We start from the raw sequence: 21,856 nt of genomic DNA, 5'->3' as shown, positions 1-21,856 counted from the left end.
AGCACAAAGTAAGGCTTCTCTGCCCAAATTTTGAACTGGTGAAAACAGTGCTTCCCTGGCTACAAGGCAGACTCTCAACTGGAAAATAAATTAACAGAAACTCTATTTTTCCCCCCTCAAAATATACACACATACACACACACAGAGCGTCTCTTCGCACACAACCGAGATTTTTCATAGGCTGAGGGAGTAGGAAGAAGAGACGTATTTTTGTCTCCTTGGCAAAAATACACTGGCAGCACACCACTGAGTTGTAAAGATTGAGTAAGTACCAGAGCATGGCCCCGTTAAGCAGGTTTTGGAGATCTGCCCTTTGGCTGCCTGTGCCCATCTGCCAGGGATGCTGCCCTGGAGGGGCTCAGTATAGGGGACCCCAAACAGCCCCTACAGGCTCCTGAGGAGGAAGAGGAGGTTGCAATACCTGGAAATGAGGAGCTGTCAGCTCTGCATCATGCCAGGTGAAGTGTCTGAAGGGGAGAGGAGCTGTAAACCTCCTCCTGTGCATGGCAGCGTTCCCGGGCGGTCGGAGCTGCTGCCTGTCTGCTCAGCTGGGCACCTCTCAGGAGGTCTGGCCAAGGTGGTGACAAACTGATCCCCTCCTGCTCTCAAAACTCAGGAGGAAATATAATCCCCAAGATGTTGTTATACAAGGGCAGGGAGAAAGACAAAGGGCTGAGGGGTAGCGGGATGTGAGGGAGGTAGTGGCACAACAGCCATGGCAACTGGGCACGGGGTACCTGCCTTATGTCCAGCCTTCCCAGCAGAAGGAAAATGCCTTGGTTTTCTCTTCCCAGACACTTCCATGTCATCCTAGGACAGCAAAAAGCAATAAGCATTTCTGGTTACAATGGCAGATGTGCCTGATTCTGGTAAGGGCTGGGACTCTCATATACATTATTTAGATCAAATTCCAAGATCCCAGATTGGATTGCTCAGAGCTCCCACCACCATTATCCTTCCCCAGTGCAGGTAGAGACATTTCATAGTAAAATGCAATTCTGAAATAGTGAAAGTAAACTCAGAAATCTCGACAATAAAATATTTATGCACCTGTGCTTTAGTGCATTGTAATTTTGCGTGATACGTTTTGCTTTTCAGGACTGACTAGATTAAGACACTTCTGATTCATTAAAAACATCTTCCCAAATGCTGTTTCTACAAATATTGTGGGGCCACTCTGCTTAGTTGTATTTATTAGCTGGTGTAACAAGGAAGTTACGTCTTCCATAAACCTGAGAGGAACCCTCTTAAATGTGTTGCTCTGAATCTCAGCAGAGAAGAAAACAGTTCTCATGAATAATTAAAGCTTAAAGAGGTCATGCTGGTTTTGCAGCCTCCTTTTTATTTGTCCCTGCTTAGTTTGCATTAGGAAATGGGAAGTTTCAGGTGCAGGAGCCAAATGGAATCTCTTCTGCATGTGTTCATTTAAACAGGTCTATTTGGGAGCCGTCTCCATTTTTATGTATGAGGCCATTTGTTAGCTGTAATAATTTAAATCAATCTTGGAAATTAGAAGTTTAAGGCTTTTAATTTTCACCAGGCAGTGGCTGTGCATCCCCTCACCTTCTGTCAGCAATGTGAGCACCAACTCCTAGGCCAGGCAGGGCTGGATGCAGGCAGGGCTGGATGCGGGCAGAGCAGGGATGCAGGCAGGGCTGGATGCAGGCAGGGCTGGGATGCAGGCAGAGCTGGGATGCAGGCAGAGCTGCTCAGAGAGGACCCAGGTCACCAGCTGGTCCCCATCTCCACAGGCACCACCAATCTTGCCAAGCTCCTGCTCTCCTCCCAGGCCCCCTCCTCACCTCTGGCCACCCACTGCCCGCTCTTCCCATCTCCTCTTCAGCTCTCTCTCCCTTCCCACTTTTTTCTGAGCTTCTTTTCCTCCTCCCCTGTGAACCACCTCCTGCCCCTTCCCACTCTGACCCAAAGTGCTCCTTTTCCTCCTCTTTTTTTATGTTGCTCTCTCCTTCCTCCACAAGGGTACAGCACCTTTCAGTTCTGCTGGAAATCGAGAATAACCAAGTCAGTAATAACTCTAATTCAAGATAAAATCCTACATATTGCCTTCCTATTTTCTTCCAGGATATATTACAATTGCAAAATATTTTTGTTCCTTTTATTTTTTCCCCACTGGAACATATTCTGTCTATCCAGCAACTCTGTTATTTGTTCCCAAGGTTAGACATTAGCCCTGAATATTCAACTAGACAACACGAACAACACTGATCTCTCCTAGTGGAGTGTCTTTTCCACTAACACATCATGCAGATGATTACTGAAACCTTTGCTCTGCATTTCCCAAATCCAGCCATCAGCAGGGTTTTGGCAGTTACACCCCTTTTTCCTAACCTTTAGATTCCCTGTTGTCATCTGCCTTCTTTCTGTCCCGCATCACTGATTGTGCATGATCAATCTCTAGAGGTTTTGCTTCTATGTATAACTCAACAAGCTGGCAGAGAAACGAGGAAGACTCATTTCTGTGCTCCAAAATGGATGTAGAACCAACTCAAGGTCACTGCATTATGGAGACAGACATATTGCAAGCATTCCCTTCAATTAAGGTGATTTATGGAGTGAAATTTCCCTATTGCTTCTTCAATGTCCAACTATTTTCCTGAATCCCGTCATCTTATGATGAATCTCCAATGGATTGAAGAGACATGGAATCATTACAAGATTCCAGGAGTGTCCAAATATCCTGCATATTCCTAATCAGTTCACTAACAAGGTCCTACATCACTACTTTCCAGTGTAACCTTCACTTTTTTATCAAAAAAAAATACCTTTTTAGTGCATGAATGAGCCAAAAGAAAGCTTGCAAGGAAAGAGTTCGGCTCTAGATGTCAGGTTAGAGATGTTCCCTGCTATTAGAACAGACAATAACTCATTTAATGCAGAGAGTTAATTACAAAGTGTCTCTGCTACACCAAGAGACCTTGCAAGCAGCATCAATAATATGAACCATTTTTCTACTGACTAGATCTGGAGGGTTTTTTCATTACAGAAGTCACCAGGTGCATCCTGTGCATGTTACCCCAAAGAACCCCAAGGATTACCCTCATTCTGGAGAGCTGTTTCTTAAATTTCAGACTGCTGTAAGCCAACTGCAAACCTTGCCTGTTGTGAAATGAAAATGTTCCAGAAAATGGAAAAAAATTGCAGTTTAAAAGGGCCCAAAAATAGAAATTAAGAATGAGAAGGCAATAAGTCAAGGCTGCACATGTATGAAAGCTGAAGTGGCAGAAGATCACACATTGCATTGGGTGTGTTCATCCAGTTCAAGAAACACCCCAGAGATGACCCTGACAGTGTCTCAAATTATAAACTTTGGGAACTCTGAAGAGACACGAATGTCCCATTTCCTCCCCCAGGTAGTGACAAGCCTTGGTACAGACTGTACAGATATTCTGTGATGGTAAAAGGTGAAACCATCAGGCCCTGGTTGATCACCATGTTAATGAGGCAGAACTGACGACTTACTGAAGGAAGGGAAACCATATGGGTAAAAACCAATGTTTCCCTTAAGGGAAACTTGATTCCAATTGTGGCAATGCAGGGGGAAAAAAAGCACAGTTTGACAATGTAAAAATAAACATTTGTCATTTTGCAGCACATGAACACACTTCACCAGGCAAAGCGATGGTCTGTTCTCAGAACTGCGTCCAGTACAGCCCTCTCATAATGACTGAGGGACTGGCAGCAATCCCCCTGGATGATCAAGTCTTTGTACTGGTGAATCTGTGTCAAGGTCAAGAATACTGGGGGCAAAAAAGGGGTTTTGGTCCAAATCAAGATATACCTGAATCCTGGTTGGCATTCAGGCCACCACAATTTATTTCCCACACTGAGGTGTTGGACGACGATGCCCACTGTGTAGTTACACTTCTGAATAACAAGTCAGTCTCTGACATATTGTGCCAAAAGCACTACCAGTTACTGAAGTACCTCTTTAAATTAAGGTATTTTGGGCCAGAATGTAAGACCTCATTGGAAAATGACTTTCTGTTCAAAGCTCTGATGGATGAACGCACTCACCTAAGAAGCCAACACCAGCTCCTCAAATGTCACACTAATTTTAGCCAAGGTGGAAAAGTCAGCTACAGAACTCTAATGAAGGTTTCTATCCAAGCTCCAAATTCATTTTAAAAGGATGAGGAGGATTATATCAGCCACCCAGAAACAGCCTTGGCAAAGTGGCAGCAGAGCAAAGTATGGAAATGAGTGGTGAGACAAACTTCTGGGCTGCCGGGATAAAGGACTGTGGCATGAGATGCAGGACGAGATGAGGTGTGAAGGCAGAACACAGCGAGTGTGGGCCGTGGTGGTAGATAGAAAAGCAGACACAGGGAAGTGAGTTAACAACCCCACGACAACCAGAAATGTTGACAGTTCCTTGGGACTGAGCCAGCCGTGGGAACGCTCGCCGTGGCAGGGCTGACTTAGCTCTGACTTGAAAATGCTCCTCCTGCAGCATCACCAATGTTGCCCCAAAACAACCACGTCATACCCAGGCTGAGGAATTGCCCCTGTTATCCCATGCAGGTGATTTACAAAACACAAACTGAACATCAAGGCTGGGAGTACGTCAGTCTTTCTCCCTAGAAAGAGTCGTTCCCTCAACAAGCTCCATGAAAAGGAGCAGCAAAAAAGACTAAAATAAGCCACAGAACCCCCTGAAGTTTCCCCCACTTTGCCATCCAAGCAGATGGATGGTTAATAAGAGAAAATTGCAGATGGTTGTAGGAAGACCATCAGCAATGCATGGAGGGGCTGCAGGGGATGCCTGAGCGATGGTCATGCAGCACACTGCACTGTCTGGCCCAGGAAAGGCAGCTGGAAGGGACTGGAGCATTGCTGAATAACCTCAGTCCCGAATTCTGTGGCCAAAATGCTGGTTTGTGGGACAAACATTCGAAGGAGTTGGAAATTAGGTGGCACAAAACAACACGTAACATACAACTCTCACCTCCCTTGCCTCCGTCCTGCATTTCCCCCATGCCATTGGTATTCACTGTGGCAGCACAAGGGCACTTAGTACTTTTGGCAGCAGTTTTGTAATGACTAAAGAGAATTCAAAGGACAGCAGCCAGACACTGTGATGTGCTTTATTAGCTCCCAGATGTGCAGGTGAGGTGAATCTTTGGGAAATGAGTTTTGCCGCCACGGATTTTCTAGCATCACTCAAGGTCTCAAAATCTTATAATGGAACAAAAGGCTGTCACAGAATTTGAAAGTCGTCTTTGGCGAAGCGTTATTTCTGCATCTGTTCATTTCTTACTCAGAAATACGAGTGCACAACATCTTTGATGATATTTGCCCAGCTGAAAACAGGAGGTCAGCTGCTGAGGCTGGATATTTCCACATGAATTATAACTGACTGAGCCTCTGTAGGCGTTTCCCGGGATGTCTTCTGGTGTAGGTGATCCAGAATCTGGAGATGCTTTACCAGGCTGTGTAAAATAGTGTTTGGGTGTTATGTGCTGGATTGCACCATGTCAAAATAATATTGCTCAAAGAGGAAAAATTGTTCTTGCAAGAATTAGAAGTCCCACCCCAACAGCAGAGGTGCCTCATCCCTGGAAGTGTCCAAGACCAGGTTGGACAGGGCTTGGAGCAACCTGGTCTGGTAGAAGGTGTCCCTGCCCATGGCAGGGGGGTTGGAAGGAGGTGAGCTTTAAGACCTCTTCCAACCCAAACCATTCTGTGATTCTACAAATAGTGGAATTCTTGACCACCTAAGCAAGGTACATCTTCTGCTATGTGGCAAATTTTGGGAAACAATGAGCATCCACTGGAGGAGATCAGCTAAGGCATCACATCTGGGCCACAAGAAATTCAAGAATGTTAGAAAAGGGGTGGTTGTGACACAAAGGTCAAACTGCCCAAGTGGGAACCTCTTGGGCCAGTCGCTGTTTATGGTTGTGAAACTCAGGGCAGTGGAGTTGGGTCTTGGGCAATGAGGAGCATGAGCTCAACTACAGTTTGAGACCCCTGTGAAAAAAAACCAAGGCAAGGAATAGAGCAGCACAGCCTTGGTTCTGTGGGAATGTGACGAAAGAAGGAGCTGTGAGCAGCTTCCAACAGAGAGGGCTTTGTAGAGGAGCACCAAGGAGAGGCTGCGGACAGCGAAAGGCCATCGGATCAAACACGGCCACGGTGCAGGCAAGTTGGGGAGAGCAGGTTATAATATTCTAAATACTGCAGAATGGTGGCATAAGACTGTCCCTTCTCTCATAGGAAGTCTGTGACAAACACAGGAGGGAGCATTAAGTGCTACACAAAGGTAAGAGAAGCAGAGTGAGGGCAATGGTGGCACCGGGCACGTCAAACGACAGGATAAACTGAGACCTGTTCCTAGAGAAAACGTGCTCCTGCCAGACTGGAGGGGAACGGTGAGCACTAAGAATCAGGGCCGGGTGAGAGCAGCACATGATCCCCTGCCAGCACCAGCTCATTTGCAAATGTGTGGGCAGCAGCAGCTGCTCCGGCGCGTCTCCTCCAGCACCGCCACCGGAGCCCTCCTCAGGTGTTGGGCACACCAGGAAGGTGTTCTGAGCTTAAAAATGTCAAAGAGGAGCAAAATGGAGCAGGCAGCAAGAGCCACTGGTCGTTCTTGACCTGACACTGAGGGGGCTGCTGGGAAGCTGTGAGCAGCAGAGGGGGAGGGCTGGAAAAAGGAGAAATTCATTGTCACAGCAGAAGATAAGAAAATAAGAGACTTGAGGAGGAGTTTTGCTTTGCCCACCAGACAATTGAAAATAGATCAAAAGAAGAACCCAAAGGGTTTGTTAGAGATGACAGCTCCTAAGGAAGAAAGTGGGGCAAATTTCATACATTTCAACATTTTAAAATCATCTTCTTCTTGCCCAGGAAGTAGAGGGGGAGCAAACAAAGGGAGAAGACCAGATTCTGATATCACTGTTACTGGGTGAGGCAGATTTGAATCCACTGCAGTGAAATCAGAATCTGGCCCATAAGTAGGCAGTTCAGCTCCCTGTGATGAGAAACAAGTGAATTCTGAGTTCGGGGATGAAAGAGAAAGAAGGAAAGGACTTCTATAAGGATAATAAAAGATTCTTTTTTTCACTGGCTCAGCACCTGTAGAGAAACATGGTCAAGACTTAGGATAAATTCCTTTTAAAGACTCAGCTGAGCTGAATCTGCTTTGGTCTGACCATGATGGGCAGCTCATGCTGGCCAGCTGGTTAATGGCACTATGGGAGCCCACAGTTATGGGAATGGACTTCTCATCTTTTTAGATCCTGAGCATTTTCTGAAAACATTTTCTTTTGCCATACCCTGGCAAAAGTATGACAATAACCCCAGGTACAAGCAGTGCTCTTCATCAAATTCATCTTCAGGATGAAACAAAAATACAAACTGTCATATGGACAAATTTCCTGGACTGGCAGGACTCCGAGGGTGTCAGACAGAATCTGTCTCAAAAACAGCCTATGCTTTGAAGTTTCCAACTCTCACAACAGCCAAACTTTTTTCAAAGGCAGACACCCAATAAATGTGTACTTAACCTCCTGAGGCTTCCTCCTCTGCTGGCTCCATCCTCCACGGTGCTGAAGGCAGCTCACAGCAGCAACGTGGTGTAGCAAATTCACATGAGGTGTGTTTTGCACATGACCTGCATCAATAGTTCATGATTTCTTTTATAATGACAGCATTAAACATCCTCAGGCAGAGGCTCATGGGATCTGTGCTCGTTCGAGTAACTTAAGGACAAGCTTGTGAAACTCTCAGCAAACAGCAGGAGACAAATAATCAAACTCAGGGCATTTTAACAGAGGAAGTGCCGAGTTACAGGAGAACATCCAGTGCTGTTCCTTGTCTGAGTGGAGAGGTCAGGACTGGAATAGTCCCTGTTTGACCATCAGCAACACAAAGCAGGTTTTGAAAGTAAAAGGAGGTGCATCACCCATTCCTCTTCTCAAGGGTTTTTCTACAACAAGAGGAATGAAAAGAAAGTGAACTCGGCAGCTGTGAGTGCTGTGGTGTCAGTCCAGTGAGACAGGGGAGTTGTGCTGGTGGAAAATCAAAGAAATGAACACAGTGCACAGATAGATATTTTTGTGGAGAGGAACATTTTTTGGCATGTCTGATCTCCTTTGCTCACTGTTGCTCGAATCACGAGGCAAAGGGCTTCAGAACTTGTCAGCAAAGAAATCTTTCTAAGGAAAAAATACACAACTGTTTCTCCTCTCCCCTGGCAGAGTCCAGCACTGAGACACTCTCACTCACTATAAATAGAGGTTCTGATGTCGAAGGGAAGTGTAAAGCCATGCCATTAAGGAAACCCAGTCCCACACGGACGGACACTGTGTTCAGGCAACTTCTGTTACAACTGTGTTCAGGCAACTTCTGTTACAACAGCCCCACCCTGCACGTCACACTTTGCTCGTGGTCTGTGATGTTATCTGTCAGTCAGCCGTCTCTGTGCTGATATACTCAGAAAACTTGTCATTTAAACATCCAGATATTCATGTGTTGCAGTAAATCAGGCTGACAGTCAGCTCTGGAACTGAGGCACAGCGTTTAATCACAGAATAGTTGCAACAAGCAGAACCATTCGTCCAAATTTCCCATGGTACCTTACTAATTGCCTTATTTTTAATATACAGTCAGCCCCTTGCAACTTGCCTTCTCTGTATCCTCAAGCACTTGCTGTCAAAGGATCTCGAAAATAACTTCATTCCATGTCTTCAAACCATCCCAGAAGACCACGTTTGCCAGAAAGAAATCAGGTGGTTAGTGGGATTTTGGGTGGGTGTGGGGTGTATTTACCTGCCTGCAGGTAACTGCTGGAGCTGTGTGATCACTGGTGCAGCTGACACTCACTGCCCTCATTCCCTCAGTGTAACTCCCTCAGGAGAACACCCTGATTAACTCTATTAATAGTGTGCATGTGTGTGCACCAAGTATCTGTAGCTGCTCAAGAGCTACAGGAATGTGGCAGGGCAGGGGTTGATCCAAGGAGGTCGCAAATGTTTGGTGCCCCGTGAGAAGACGAGGCTTCTCCATGGGTCCCAAACCTGCTGTTTTACTGACTGATCTCACCAAGAAGGGCAGGTGGGAGGGCTGGAAGCTGAAATGGTTAACGGAGCAGAGGCTGTGGATGCACAAGGAGGCAGCAGGCTGGCCCATCTCTCCTCATGTGTCTGCCACTGCTATCAGATATCCCCTCCCGTGAGCGCGTGCTCAGAGCAGGGAGACAAAAATTGCTATTGACAGCAGTACCCCGCAGACAAGGTCCTCTGCTGCAGAGCTGCCCGAGCCCTGCGTGGTGGAAAGCAATTTTAAATGACAACAGAGCAGAAATGTTGTGGAGGGACCTTGTTGTGTGGAGATCTCAGGATTAGGGCAGGGAGAAAACAGAAAGTCCAGCCTGCCTTGACAAATATTGTCAGACATTTAAGCGCTCTGTCTTCCAGTTCTGATTCGTGCAAACACTTCCAGGGCATCAGGGAATGTTGTCATTGATAAACACTGACCACAGGAAATGGCTGTTTCAAAGACATGCTGATGGTATGGACGACAACAACGGGATCATGGAATGCATGGCCACAAAGTTAAAAAGCATTTGCATCCAACAGCATTAACCTTCACTCTCAATCATCAAAAAATAAAAAACCAGCAAACAATCTGCAGTGGTAGAGGCAGGATTATTAAAGGATTATTTGAGAAAGAGCAAGGAGAAGGTTGTATGTCATCAGAATTTGGGATCACTACTTTGATTTGCTGTTGACAGCTCTATGTATTTTGAGATCTCAAACCCCAAAACAAAGCTTAATCTTCACTTAGGCACTACAGTTCCCTCCCTTATCACATTATCTGAGTACATCACACTCTAATTATAGTTGTCTGAACAACACTTAGTGAGATTGGGAAGTACTAACCTTGTTGGAGAAGCCCTTGAACACAGAGTAGAACCAAGTCAGAAACACTCTTTAGTTTTTAAATGCCAGCTAAGTGTGCTGCAACCAGTGGAAAAAAAATGTTCTTACTTCACCAACAGCACTTCAGAAAATTTACCTCTTCATTATCATTAGCCCAGACCTTCAAGTCTTGGCTCAAAACTCAGAACAAAGTTGTTATTAGTATGAGGTAAAAAACTGCATTATAATATTTGTATTTCTAAAAGCATCATTTAAAATATATCAGTAATCATTCAAAGAAAGGAGTAATACTTACAGCATCTCAGTGGGATATTATATCTAACTCTCAAGAGGTATCCAGAAGTGCTTCTCAATATTTTAGTATCTGTTAGGCAGTGATTGCAGTTTATTTATCTCTCTCTAGTGGGTACAGCAGTAGGAGTTAAATATTCCATCTTCCTCTCCGAAGGATGTAAGGGACTGTGTCCCCATACTCAAGAAAAGAAATAAAATCTCCTTCCCACATCACATCCTGGGGTGGGCAATGGCTTCATGTGCCTTAGTGATGGGGACCAATGGCCACGTTTGTTGGCACATTTCTTCAAGGCAGCTGCTGTGAAGCCTTTGAGAAGAGCTTCAAGGAGCTCAGCCCTTGTGCAGATGCTGCAGAATGGTTGTTACTGACTTTAATTGAGGCATTTCCTTTTTTGCCACCTCTGCTATTTCATTACTTTTTTTTTTTTGCATTGCTTTACATGCCAGGGCATGGAGATGGGTATTCCAGCAAATCCCAGGTTTGCTTTGGTTTTATTTTTCATGTTTAAGTACAAGTCAGACTCTGCTGTTGTGCTTTTAGAGCTGACCACTGCTTTAGGAGCTTCTCCAGCCAATTTTAACTTTTCCCAAATCTGAGTTTCAAAGTCTATCATTATGAAAAAAAAGGAATTGTTATTTTTCCTAGCAAGCCTTTTTTACTTTGTGGATTGAAAGAGCTCTCAATACCCTGTACATCACCAGAGTTCTTGGTTGCAACTTCAAGCCTCACTGAGAGTTTAATAAGCTGCTGCTGAGTTATGTGGCAACTGTTAAATTTTTATGGGAAAAAGTTATCCAGTCTGCTGCTGTTATTAGCTATCAAACACCACAGACACTAGAGAGGACCCTGAACCAGGATCTATGCTCTGAACTACATCAAAAATATTGGGAAGAATATTTTGCATTCCCAAGCTTTGATACAGGTCCAAATTTCACAGGCACTTGCTGTTTCTATAAAAATTTGGCCAGAATGACCAATCCCAGTATTCCCAAAAGCTGGAAATAAAAAGGAACTCTCAAGCCCATCCAGAATTTTGTTTGGGGATAATTATCCTTTTTCACCTGTGCTAGTCTTGCTAATAGTCTTTCATGTGAAAGGCTCCAAATACAATCACCAGGAAATGAAGGGCTCATCACTCCTGTCCTGCTGGACTGTTCCAGCCCAGCAGTGGAAGGAGCTGCTCTTGGCTCTCCCTGTTTGCACCAAAGCTGTGGGACCTCAGTGACCTGTGATACCTCTACTTTTATATCAGCTCTGGAAAAATTCAACCAACTACCTTAAAAGGTATTGGAGAACCATGGAATGGTTTGGATTGGAGGGGATCTTAAGGATCATCTCATTCCACCCCCTGCCATGGGCAGGGACACCTTCCACTAGCCCAGGCTGCTCCAAGCTCCATCCAACCTGGTCTTGGACACTTCCAGGGATGGAGCAGCCACAGATTCTCTGGGCAACCTGTGCCAGGGCCTCCCCACCCTCACAGGGAAGAATTTCCTCCTAATATCCCATCTAACCCTGCCCTCTGGCAGTTTAGGAAGTACACAGAATATGGTACCTACAGACATTGAAGTACATACAGAGAGAAGGCCCCACCTGTACACACACAAGCACAGTCATTGAAAAGCCTATTTCCACAGGAAAATAGGATAGAAAGATTATTTAGATTTTTTCCTTAATGAATAGAAAGGATCAAAAGTCATACTCTGAATGTAGCTACTCTAAATTTTCTGACCACACTGGAGAGACTCAGTGCAATGACCATCCAGCTTCAGAAGCCCTTGCAATGCTGGGAGTGATTCAGTTTCATCGCTTGAACTGCCATAAAAATGAGCACTGGGATCTCTAAAATCTGAATTTTGGATTGCCTTGCCAGAGAGCCACTGGGAGCAGCAGACCCTCTGATGACAAGCAGAGGGATGCACGGGGCAAAGACGCTCAGCAGGAGCAGTCCCAGCTGAAGTGCTCCCTCCACCTGGCAGCCAGGACAGGTGTGTCACTTCCAGATGTGACATGAGCCACTTACATCTTGTTCCCAGCCTTTGAAGTGCTGTGCAGAGAAAGCCTGAGCTGTTCCTGCAATTAGAGTAGAGACATCATTTACTGGAAGAATTAAATGCGCTGTAGTAGCAAACCTGCAGTTGACACTCACAGGGTGCAATTTAAATCCTCCGGATTAGTAATTCTTTTGAGATCTTTGTAATCATTGGTAATAGGTAGTGAAATAAATCCACATTTATATCCTACAGACTGCAGCTGTGCTTCTGTTAAAGTAGTATTAACTGATGGGTTTTAAATCCTTCTGCCAGCTTGAGCTGTAAGCACCGAAGCTCCTGTGCAGGGATAACTCATCCTGTGTGATGTGTGTTCCCGAGCACGAAAGCACTGGTTAATGAATAATGAAAGCACCAAGGCAGAATCACAGCTCAGGGCTCACTCCTGCAGGAAGCTCTCTGGGGAGAGGTCCTTGTGTGGCTCCCGGTGCCACAGCGACCCAACTGCAGCTCAGACTATGGATAACTGTGACAGGAAAGAACACAAACTGCTCATGTAAGGCTTTACCTGGGTGGACAAAGTGCTGACTTGTTCAGCAGAGTGAGGAGTTCATCTGGTCACCTCTGGCATTGTTCCTCCAGGTATCAGGAGCACACACTGTGCCCTGACTTGCTGCACAGGCTCCCAATTAACTAAGCAAGTATGCCATTAAAAGCTGAGGCAACCTTGAGGGGGACATATGGCTTTAAATTGCAGCAGGAAGAGATTTATGGACTTGTTTTCCCAGCCTAGAGAGTACCTGAAGAGGCCTCAGGCAGTTCAGCACTTACCAATCTGATGAGGGAAGTCAGCACTTCACTGGGATGAGATGGGAGGGATGGTGGGTGTGGGGTTGGCACTTGGCTTTGCCATGGAGCCCCAGCCATGGAGCAGGAAGTGACAGTCACCCTGGGCCCCAGAGTGACTGTCACCCTGGGAGCAGAAAGAAGCTTTGCAAACTCTGTGCTTGTTAGATAAGCTGATAAAGTAAAGCATTAGAGATTAGAAACAGTCAAGAGAACGATATTAGTGGCTGAAGAACAGAGCCCAGGAATCCTGGCTCTCCCTTCCTTCAGTTGTGCTTCACCCCAAGCTGCCCAAAATTCATGGCTTTAGAGATGGTTTCTTGACAGCTTAAAAAAAAAGCACATTTACCAGGTTCTGTTCCTTATGGGGTTTGTTTGCTTTGTTTTCCTTTAGGAATCTACAAAGGACATTGTTTCCGAATCAACCACTTCCCTGAAGACAATGACTATGACCACGACAGCTCAGAATACCTTCTCCGTAAGTGAACACTGAGACCCAATGTGTGGCCACAGGGACTTCCCTGGGCTTCTCTTTCCTAAAGAGCAACCCAAGTCTTACTCATTGCAAGAGACTGGCCCAATCTGGGGGGCACAGAGCATGTTCAGCTCATGCTGCACTTGGCACAACCATCACCCTTGGGGACCCCCATTTCACAGAGTCATTGAGTCATAGAATCATGGAATGGTTTAGGTTGGAAGGGACCTTGAAGAACATCTCATTTCAACCCTCTGCCATGGGGTTTCAAGGGTTTTATCCAAGGGTTTTCTTCGGCCAGGGGAATGCTCATGATTTTGGTGCCCATTGTCTAAATATCACATGGCAAATTTTCAAGTGAAAACTACAGCTACCGTTCCCAGATTGGCAAGGATCTTTTACAGAGGGACTATTTATCTGGTTAGGGTATCAAAACAGGTTTGAGGAGGGGGTTCCAGCCCACTAGGAAGCTTTTCCCAACCCTTATGCAAGCCTCATCCTTTGCAGCTGCTGAGCCACCTCCCCCTGCAGTGAAATTACTGCATTGTAGGAAGGAAGCTGAAATTTCTGCAGCTAACAGCAAAATCCCAGCGTGAACATGGGCTGTGACTTCCCTGCCTGGCCAGCCAGCCACTGCTGCTCTGTGCTGGCATGGAATCCTCCCCCCAGCAGCAATTTTCATCCACCAACCTGGTGCTTGAAATGAGGGCAATGGTTTTGTCTCCTCCGGATGACCGTTCCCTCGGCTGATGGGAAGTCTTGGAACCCGAGTGTGAAACCTCATGAATCCTGCAAAGTTGGAGTTGGATTCCCCCTCCCCAGAGGACTCCTTGCCTTCCTTCTGAGCAAAAGAGCTGAGCAGCCAAGCTGAAAGCAGTGCCCTTTGCCAGGGAGAGGAACTGCAGCTCACAAGGTGTTGGGAAACCAGGGAGCTGTGAACAACGCTGCTGGCAAGGCAAAAAACACCTCAATTACACTACTAATTACCTGAAACACCACTTAGAGAACCGCTCTGCCCTTCTGCTCACTTCTGGGCAACAACTTCTAGTTGCTAAGACAAGGAGAAAGAAAAAAAAATCTCCGAAAAGTTCGCTTCCCCAGAAAACCCAGAGGTTTTTTCCTCTTTGCTCTTGTCGATTCAGATCAGTCATAGCACCCGGGTGACATGATTTCAGAGCTCAGGCTGAGGCAGAGGGTGAGCACAGCTGCATTTATCTTTCATACAAAGCCTTGGAACGAATGTTAAATTGATGCCAAGTCAGCTTTAGGAAACAAACATCATTAGTAAAAGGACTGTAAAAGAAAGGGGAATTAAGTAGCATCTTGATAAAAGTGCATTATGCCTCCTTTATATGGAGAAAAGTGCAAACTGGGAAAAACATCTCCATGGGAAGACATGAGATCGGTAAATTGCTGTAAGTGTGCTTGTGATGGGTGTTTCTAAAAGCTGTTTTCCAAAGTGACTAAGTACAGATCTTAAAAACAAGTTGGTCCAGCCCTTTATGTCTTCTGCAAAATCGGTCTCCAGTGGCTCCCCCGCAGAGCTCCCCCTCTCCTGCACGGAGACAAGGCTTTAACTTTCCTGAGAACTGCAGCTTCCCATGCATACAGTTGATTTAGAGATTACTGAAAGGTTCCATGTCTAAATCCAGAGGAGATGAGCTCATACCTATATGTAATGGGGACCAAATCATTGTCTAAGACAGGAGGATATTTGCATCCTGTTTCAAAGGAGACACGAGAGCTTCCGTCCTGTTTCTGCCCTCTGCAACACCCTTGCAGTCTGCTGGCTCCATCTCATTCTTCACTCTTTCCAGCCATTTCTTGGCACAAGTTTCTCAGAGGGACATGTTGGGGATAATCCTTATTTTTCCTGCTTGGCTCAGACACCAACACGGTGTGCATCTCGTGCTCCTGAACGAGCAGCATGAGGGGTCTCAGCCTGCTCCACAGTCTCCAGTTTAATACAGGCTTCAGTGAAAATCAAGCATTCTAATGCCAGCAAGATCAAGCCCTGATTCAAACCCCTATGGAAATCAGTGAAAAAAGTGGCTGATTTTAGGAGACCTTGGTCCAGGACGTGGGTAGGAGCAGTCTGGATTTTGCCCTTTGGTGTTCAAGCTGCTCCCTGCAAAACCAAGCAAACGACAGCACAGCGACGACTGACACGTGCAAAGGAGCTCGAACAAGACCCTTCCTATGGAACCTTCCCTGTGGCAACACACTCCAATCTGTGTGTTTAAAAAAAAATCCCCTTCTCCTGGCTGTGCAGAGCCCCAGTGAGTGGCAGATGTACCACAGAGTGCAGTCCTCGGGCTGCCGCCGCATCACCCAGCAGCACATGTGTGCTCCGGCTTCCCCCCCTCTCCTGCCTCCCTCCTCTCCTGCTTCCCTCCTCTCCCACGTTTTTTTGGGCGCACAGAAACCAAGCTGCTCCCATCCAGCAGCACAGAAAGCACATGCACCTCTTCCTTTGCAGGAGGGAGGTTTCAGCCATTCTCATCCCGGGGGGATGTCAGGGCTCTCCTGCTGCGAGGAGGGGCACTGGGCACCCCATTTCAGGAGCATCTCTACACTTTCATGCCCTTTTTCCCTGAGTGCCACAGCATCCCCTTTTCCAAGCCTCTCAGAGGAGATGAAAAGCCCGAGCAGAGGCCGGGGCTCGCAGCCCGTGGGGAGGAGCAGCGGCTCCACCGAAGGAGGTGTCACCACACATAGCCGTGCACAGCAGCCAATGCAAACAGACAGGACGGTAAACAAGGGGGGGGGAAAAAGCAAGGGAGAAAGCAAAAACCAGATTGCCTTAATGTTTTTTGATGTGTTGTCATTTTATTACCAGTATCAGGAGACATATGTAAATTCTACATGGTACCTATGAGCTTCCTTTGAAATTTCCGAGCTGAAAGTACACATTGTAGGAAAAAATATACTGGAGAGTTTTACAGGAAGAGAACACTGTGTGTTTTGTTTCTCTTCAGATTAATTACCTACTATGGAAGAATTATCTCTGGAGATTATTGCCACGAGTAGAACAACCCAGCCTTTATATCTGGCACGTCTGGCAAGTTCCTTCCAATGATATCGGTGAAGAATTTTAGGAGAGCTCTTTGATGTAATTGAATTCATTACAAACAGCATGGCCATCAAATATAGGAAATAACATCCAGAAAGAGTGGGCCACAGATTTTGAGCCAGTGCTGCCTTCAGCCAGGGCACTAAGAGGCAGTGATTTGGGGTGCCTTAATGTCCAGCAGCAGAGACTGACTGTGAATCTTTTTCTAATTATTGATTCTAAAAACCGACCCAGAAGCCAAAAGTGCTGTTGCTTTGTACCAGCTGCGTGGGGGTGCAGGCAGGGACAGGAGAAGGGGTTCTCACCTCTCGACAGGCTTTGACCAGAGACCTTACAGCCACGTCACTTGGATGTGCCAGTCCTTGCGAGACGCTGCCTGAATAGCAATGCCCCGCCTGAATGGGGTTCAGATCCCGTCAGAAAATGCCCCCTCTGTGAGGGACACGTGCGGCGACGCTGCCACGCTGGGGAGGGATGGACTTTTCTCGCTGTTGCAGATCGATACAGGCAGGATCTTCCCAGGCAGGGCCTGTCTTCTCGGGTTTGTGTTCTCACTGTCCTCAGGAGGGCTGGGCTGTGGCAGGGGCTCCGGGACTGGACAGAGCACAGGGAGCAAACACCAGCCCTGCCCCTCCGCCGTCAGTGGGAGCTGTGCCACCAGTTACCAGGGGAATCATCAGGGAGTGTTCACTGAGTCAGGAATGCCATGGCCATCCACAGTAAAATGAGAAGGCATCAGCTGTAACATCTGGCCATTTCTCCTCGAGAAATGGGCGCCGCTCTCCGTGCGTGTCAGCCAGGGATGGCACCCGGAGAGGCCGCGTCGCTCGCGGCACCACGGCAGAGGAGATGTCCAGATGGCGTTTTCTCCTCTCCCAGCACTCAGCCTTGGGGTGCCCGTGTCCTCCCAGTCTGCTCTGGGGTTTCCATGCCCCTGTGACAGCAAACTCTGACTCTCACTCGCCTTGGGCATCCCCACACCCTGGCACCCCTCGCCTTGCCAGGACTCCCCTCCATGCATTCACCTTCCCACAGTTCCCAGCTTTTGGGTGATCCTGTTTTCCACAGCACCTTATCTCCCCTTCTTCAAAAAAAAAAATCCTTTCTCTACAACAATAATACAACTCAGTTCCTCACTCTGCCTTTCAGGAACCCCTGCCAGCTTCTACCCCTTTGGTTTTTACAATACAGACATCCCTCTTCTCATGCTTGTTTATTTTTTCTCAGCCCTTTTGTTCCCTCCCTGCCGCTTCCCTGTCGATTGCTGCTCAGTCTGGTTGTGACCCGACTTTGAAAGCTGGCTTGAAGTGGTGTTCTAATATTTTTGTGGGGGATTTTATAGCCCATGCTGGTGAATGGACTGAAGCATACAGAATTTTAAATGACTCTACTTTGCTGTCAGAAAACTAAACACGAACATCTAAGACACACTTGTTAGAATTTCTTCCTTAGAAATCTGAAAGGTTGCAATGTCCTTAATATCCAACAAAAGAAAAAGGGGTTATTAGCTGTGCTTGCTGGCAACATGGATGCTGCTGGCTTCAAAAGCTGTGATTTGCTCACCTTGCACATGTAGCAAGGAATAGACCCGTCTGCTCCAGCCGTCCCAAACCTCGTAGGGTTCATAGCCAGCTCATGAATTTTTCACAGCTGCTCCCTGCATGATGCTGGGTCTTACTGTCACTTACCTCATGCTTTGCCAGAAATATTCTGCACATGATGGCATCAGATAATGTTGATAAGGCTGGACTTCCTAGGAGAAAGCTCAAAAGATTGAAGCTACTCAGCTGAGAGCCTGGCCACCTACCCAAGGTCTTGGCTCCCAAAAACATGCTCAGAAATGCAGAATCAGTAACAATTCCAGAAAAAGAAAATTAGATATTAGGGAAAATTTCTTCACTGAAAGGTTTGTGAAGCAATGGAACAGCTGCCCAGGGAAGTGGTGGAGTCACCATCCCTGGAAGTGTTCAAAAAATGTGTGGATGTGGCACCTGAGGACGTGGTTTAGTGGTGAACACGGTGGAGGTCTGGGTTGACGGTTGGACTTGATGACCTTAAAGGCCTTTTCGAACCTGAACAGTTCTGTGATTCTATATCATTCTTCTTAATGATTCTCTGAAAAGCCAGGGACTTTGAGACTCTAATCTCCACACTTGCACCCGAGGAGGCTCCTGAAATGATTACTCTCTGTCTTGCTTTTCTACCCGTCTCCCTCCAGGCATCGTCCGCGCCTCCAGCGTGTTCCCCATCCTAAGCACAATTTTGCTGTTGCTGGGAGGACTCTGTGTCGGAGCAGGAAGGATTTACAACAGTAAAAACAACATTATTCTCAGCGCTGGGATTCTCTTTGTTGCAGCAGGTATGTTCTCCTTAAACTGAGTCCTTAAGAAGTTGCCTTTTGCAACTGAAAAAGACTGGAAAAGCTCATTGGCAATTCTTTCCCTGGCACCCCTTTCCTGGATTGAGGGCATTAACAACATCACACCAGGCAAATTTCTTCAGACACAATTATCTTCTTGAAGCCCTAAAATAAGTATATTCTAGAAAAGCCTTTAGTTTTCCTGAAAAAGGAAGTGAAAATCAGTAACAAGCATGTTTTACACTATTTAAAATGTATTAAACATTAGATGAATCAGGCACCTCTTCCACCTAAGGCCTTTTCCTTATTTTTAATATGGTGGCAGAAAACATTCACCTCTGATAGGTGAGCCTGTTTTTCACCCTAGAAACATCTGAGAGAGTCAGCCCCATTGTTAATAGCTTTCCCTGAAGCCTGGATTAAACATGCTGCATTTAGATGAAAATTCAGCAAGGTGGAAGAGAACTTATCTTGATCAAGGTGAACAGCCGTAGCCCTGAGCTCAAAATGTATTTTTATCATTATTCTGAATGTTAGAATCCCACTAACAATATTAGTGAGCTCCCATATGCTGCTTCTTTCCCGCTGTGGAAATGAAGAGGTGGGGGAAAAAAATCCGGCTGAATATTTTGGCATCCGTGCGAATGTACCAGACGTGGATCCATTGTTTGTTTATCAAGAATAAATGGAACCTTGAGACAAATTAAAGAGTCAATAAATGTAATAAATTTCCCGGTTGCAATCTTTGAACTGTTCAGGTGCAGAAAGTAACATGGCTTGAATTTCAGCTTCCCAGCCACATAACCACTGACTTGTGTTTTTCTTTCTCTAGGGCTAAGTAATATCATAGGGATCATTGTCTACATATCAAGCAACGCAGGTGACCCAAGTGACAAGCGAGATGAGGACAAAAAGAACCATTACAACTATGGTTGGTCTTTTTATTTTGGAGCCTTGTCTTTTATTGTGGCCGAAACCATAGGTGTTCTGGCTGTGAACATTTATATCGAGAAGAACAAAGAGCTGAGGTTTAAGACCAAGAGGGAATTCCTTAAGACTTCCTCCAGTTCTCCTTATGCCAGGATGCCAAGCTACAGGTACAGGAGGAGGAGGTCCAGATCCAGCTCTCGATCTACGGAGCCTTCTCCGTCCAGAGACATTTCCCCGGTTGGCATGAAGATAGCGAGCACCATCCCCATGAACGAGATTTCCATGTACACCCTCTCCAGAGAGCCTTTGAAGGTCACGACGGCTGCCAGCTACAACGCAGACCAGGAAGCCAGCTTTCTGCAGGTCCACAACTTCCTTCAGAAGGAATTTAAGGAAGGACTCCACGTCAACATGGTCAACAGGAGGACGACGCCTGTTTGAAGCACCTTCCTCCCTCGCGCTTTTTTTTGAAGAAATATCAGAACAGAAGGGATCTGTCATGAGAGAAGGAGCGATGTTAAAATACCCTCTCACCTCTTTAATTGTGGCATGTGTTGAGGTAGCAAGTGGAGATCCTCTGGACCAGCATAAAGATGTTACACGCTCGTAGCTTTTTTTGAAGCTATTTGGAGTTTGTTTCTTTCCGTTCTTGGTGTCACGAGATGAAGGCAGTTCATGTCCCTGCACTTTTGTAGTGTGTACACAGTCTTGGAGAAACTGCAAAGAACAGGCCACCAGTGTGTTTTAAAGGATTACAGAAAAATTGTTGTACGACTTTTTTTTTTTTTTCTAATATTGAGATCCCTTAATACAAACTTGCAAATATAATTTATAATCAAGCCCAAGGATGAATATGAACTACTCATCAAGTGAGCCACTTTCCTTTGACACAGCGTAAACTTTGCCTCTTTCAAAAAAAAAAAACAAAAACAGAAACAAAAACAGAAAAAAAAAATATTTTTGAAGGCAACACTTTCTAAAACTGACCTGTGCCACTGAAACCATAGAGCACCCACGTACTGAGCAGCGTGGACTCCCTGATGGGGTGGTGAGGGAGTCCCCCGTTTCTGGGTGTGAGGCATCCCTTGGGGCGATGCAGGTCGAGGAGAAGAGGGTTGGGTGCGTCTTGAGACACCTGGACAAGGGAAAAGATTAAAGCAGGTGGGACTTGAGCATATTTGCCAATATCATTTCTTGCCTAACGTTTAGAAAACTTGAATTCCTCATCTCGACGAGCCCTAGTGCCTGATCCGGCGAGGTGCTGAGTGCTGCCTGTCAGGAGCCCCCAGAGACACTCCCAGCGAGGGCGAGGAGCAGAGCTGAGCCGGGGTGGCCGGTTCCCTGCGACTGCATTCCTGATTTCCTTACTGCTTTCACAAGTGCAACACTAACGCTACTGGGAACTGAGATCTCTAAGCAACGTCGGGAAAAAAAAAAAAACGAGGAGCTAAACTAGCAAACCTTCCTGCAGCGACGGGAGCGGAGCGTCGGCAGAGCAGATGGCAACTTTGTATTTTTAAAAAAAAAAAAAACCAGAACAAAAAAAAAAAAAAAATAGTCACCGTTTATGAGATATTTATTAAACTCTTTTTATTATGAATAAGTGCCGCATGGTGCAAGGTATAGTTGCTTTTAGATGGAAATGGTGGTTCGACCTGATTTAATTTATTTTGTAATGATGCATCTACTTACGTGCAGAGAGCCCACTGCAAACTCTATGCATCACGTAAGGAGGGAACTAATTTGTACCCTTTGCTTCTGTATGTTTCTAAAAGAGTCTGAAATATTTTTTTTTTTCTTCTTCTTCTTCTTATAAATTCCTGCTTTCATTTTTTACACTTAGGCTTGGATCTCAAAGCTCGAGGGCCTGACTCAAAGGTAATTTAATTTAATAGTACTCATGCTGATTTTAGTGACCACTCGACCAAGCCATATGAGAATGAGGTGCCCGATTCCCCTCAGATGAATTAGATGCAGTGAGA

General features: G+C 46.0%; 1 protein-coding gene across 1 annotated transcript in view; it reads left to right on the top strand.

Annotated features, from left to right (window-relative positions):
• Positions 1-20,804, top strand: part of CACNG4 (calcium voltage-gated channel auxiliary subunit gamma 4) — a 39,895-nt gene extending 19,091 nt beyond the window's left edge. Inside the window, exons 2-4 of the mRNA XM_064676436.1 lie at positions 13,432-13,515; positions 18,804-18,944; positions 19,777-20,804. Coding sequence (XP_064532506.1) covers positions 13,432-13,515; positions 18,804-18,944; positions 19,777-20,315 — 764 coding nt within the window. The 3' untranslated portion in view covers positions 20,316-20,804. The remainder of the gene's footprint in view (positions 1-13,431; positions 13,516-18,803; positions 18,945-19,776) is intronic.
• Positions 20,805-21,856: the final 1,052 nt, after the last annotated feature.

Source organism: Pseudopipra pipra, chromosome 19, assembly GCF_036250125.1.
Source record: "Pseudopipra pipra isolate bDixPip1 chromosome 19, bDixPip1.hap1, whole genome shotgun sequence".
Lineage (NCBI taxonomy): Eukaryota > Metazoa > Chordata > Aves > Passeriformes > Pipridae > Pseudopipra > Pseudopipra pipra.
This window is presented reverse-complemented; position numbering and strand designations above follow the sequence as displayed.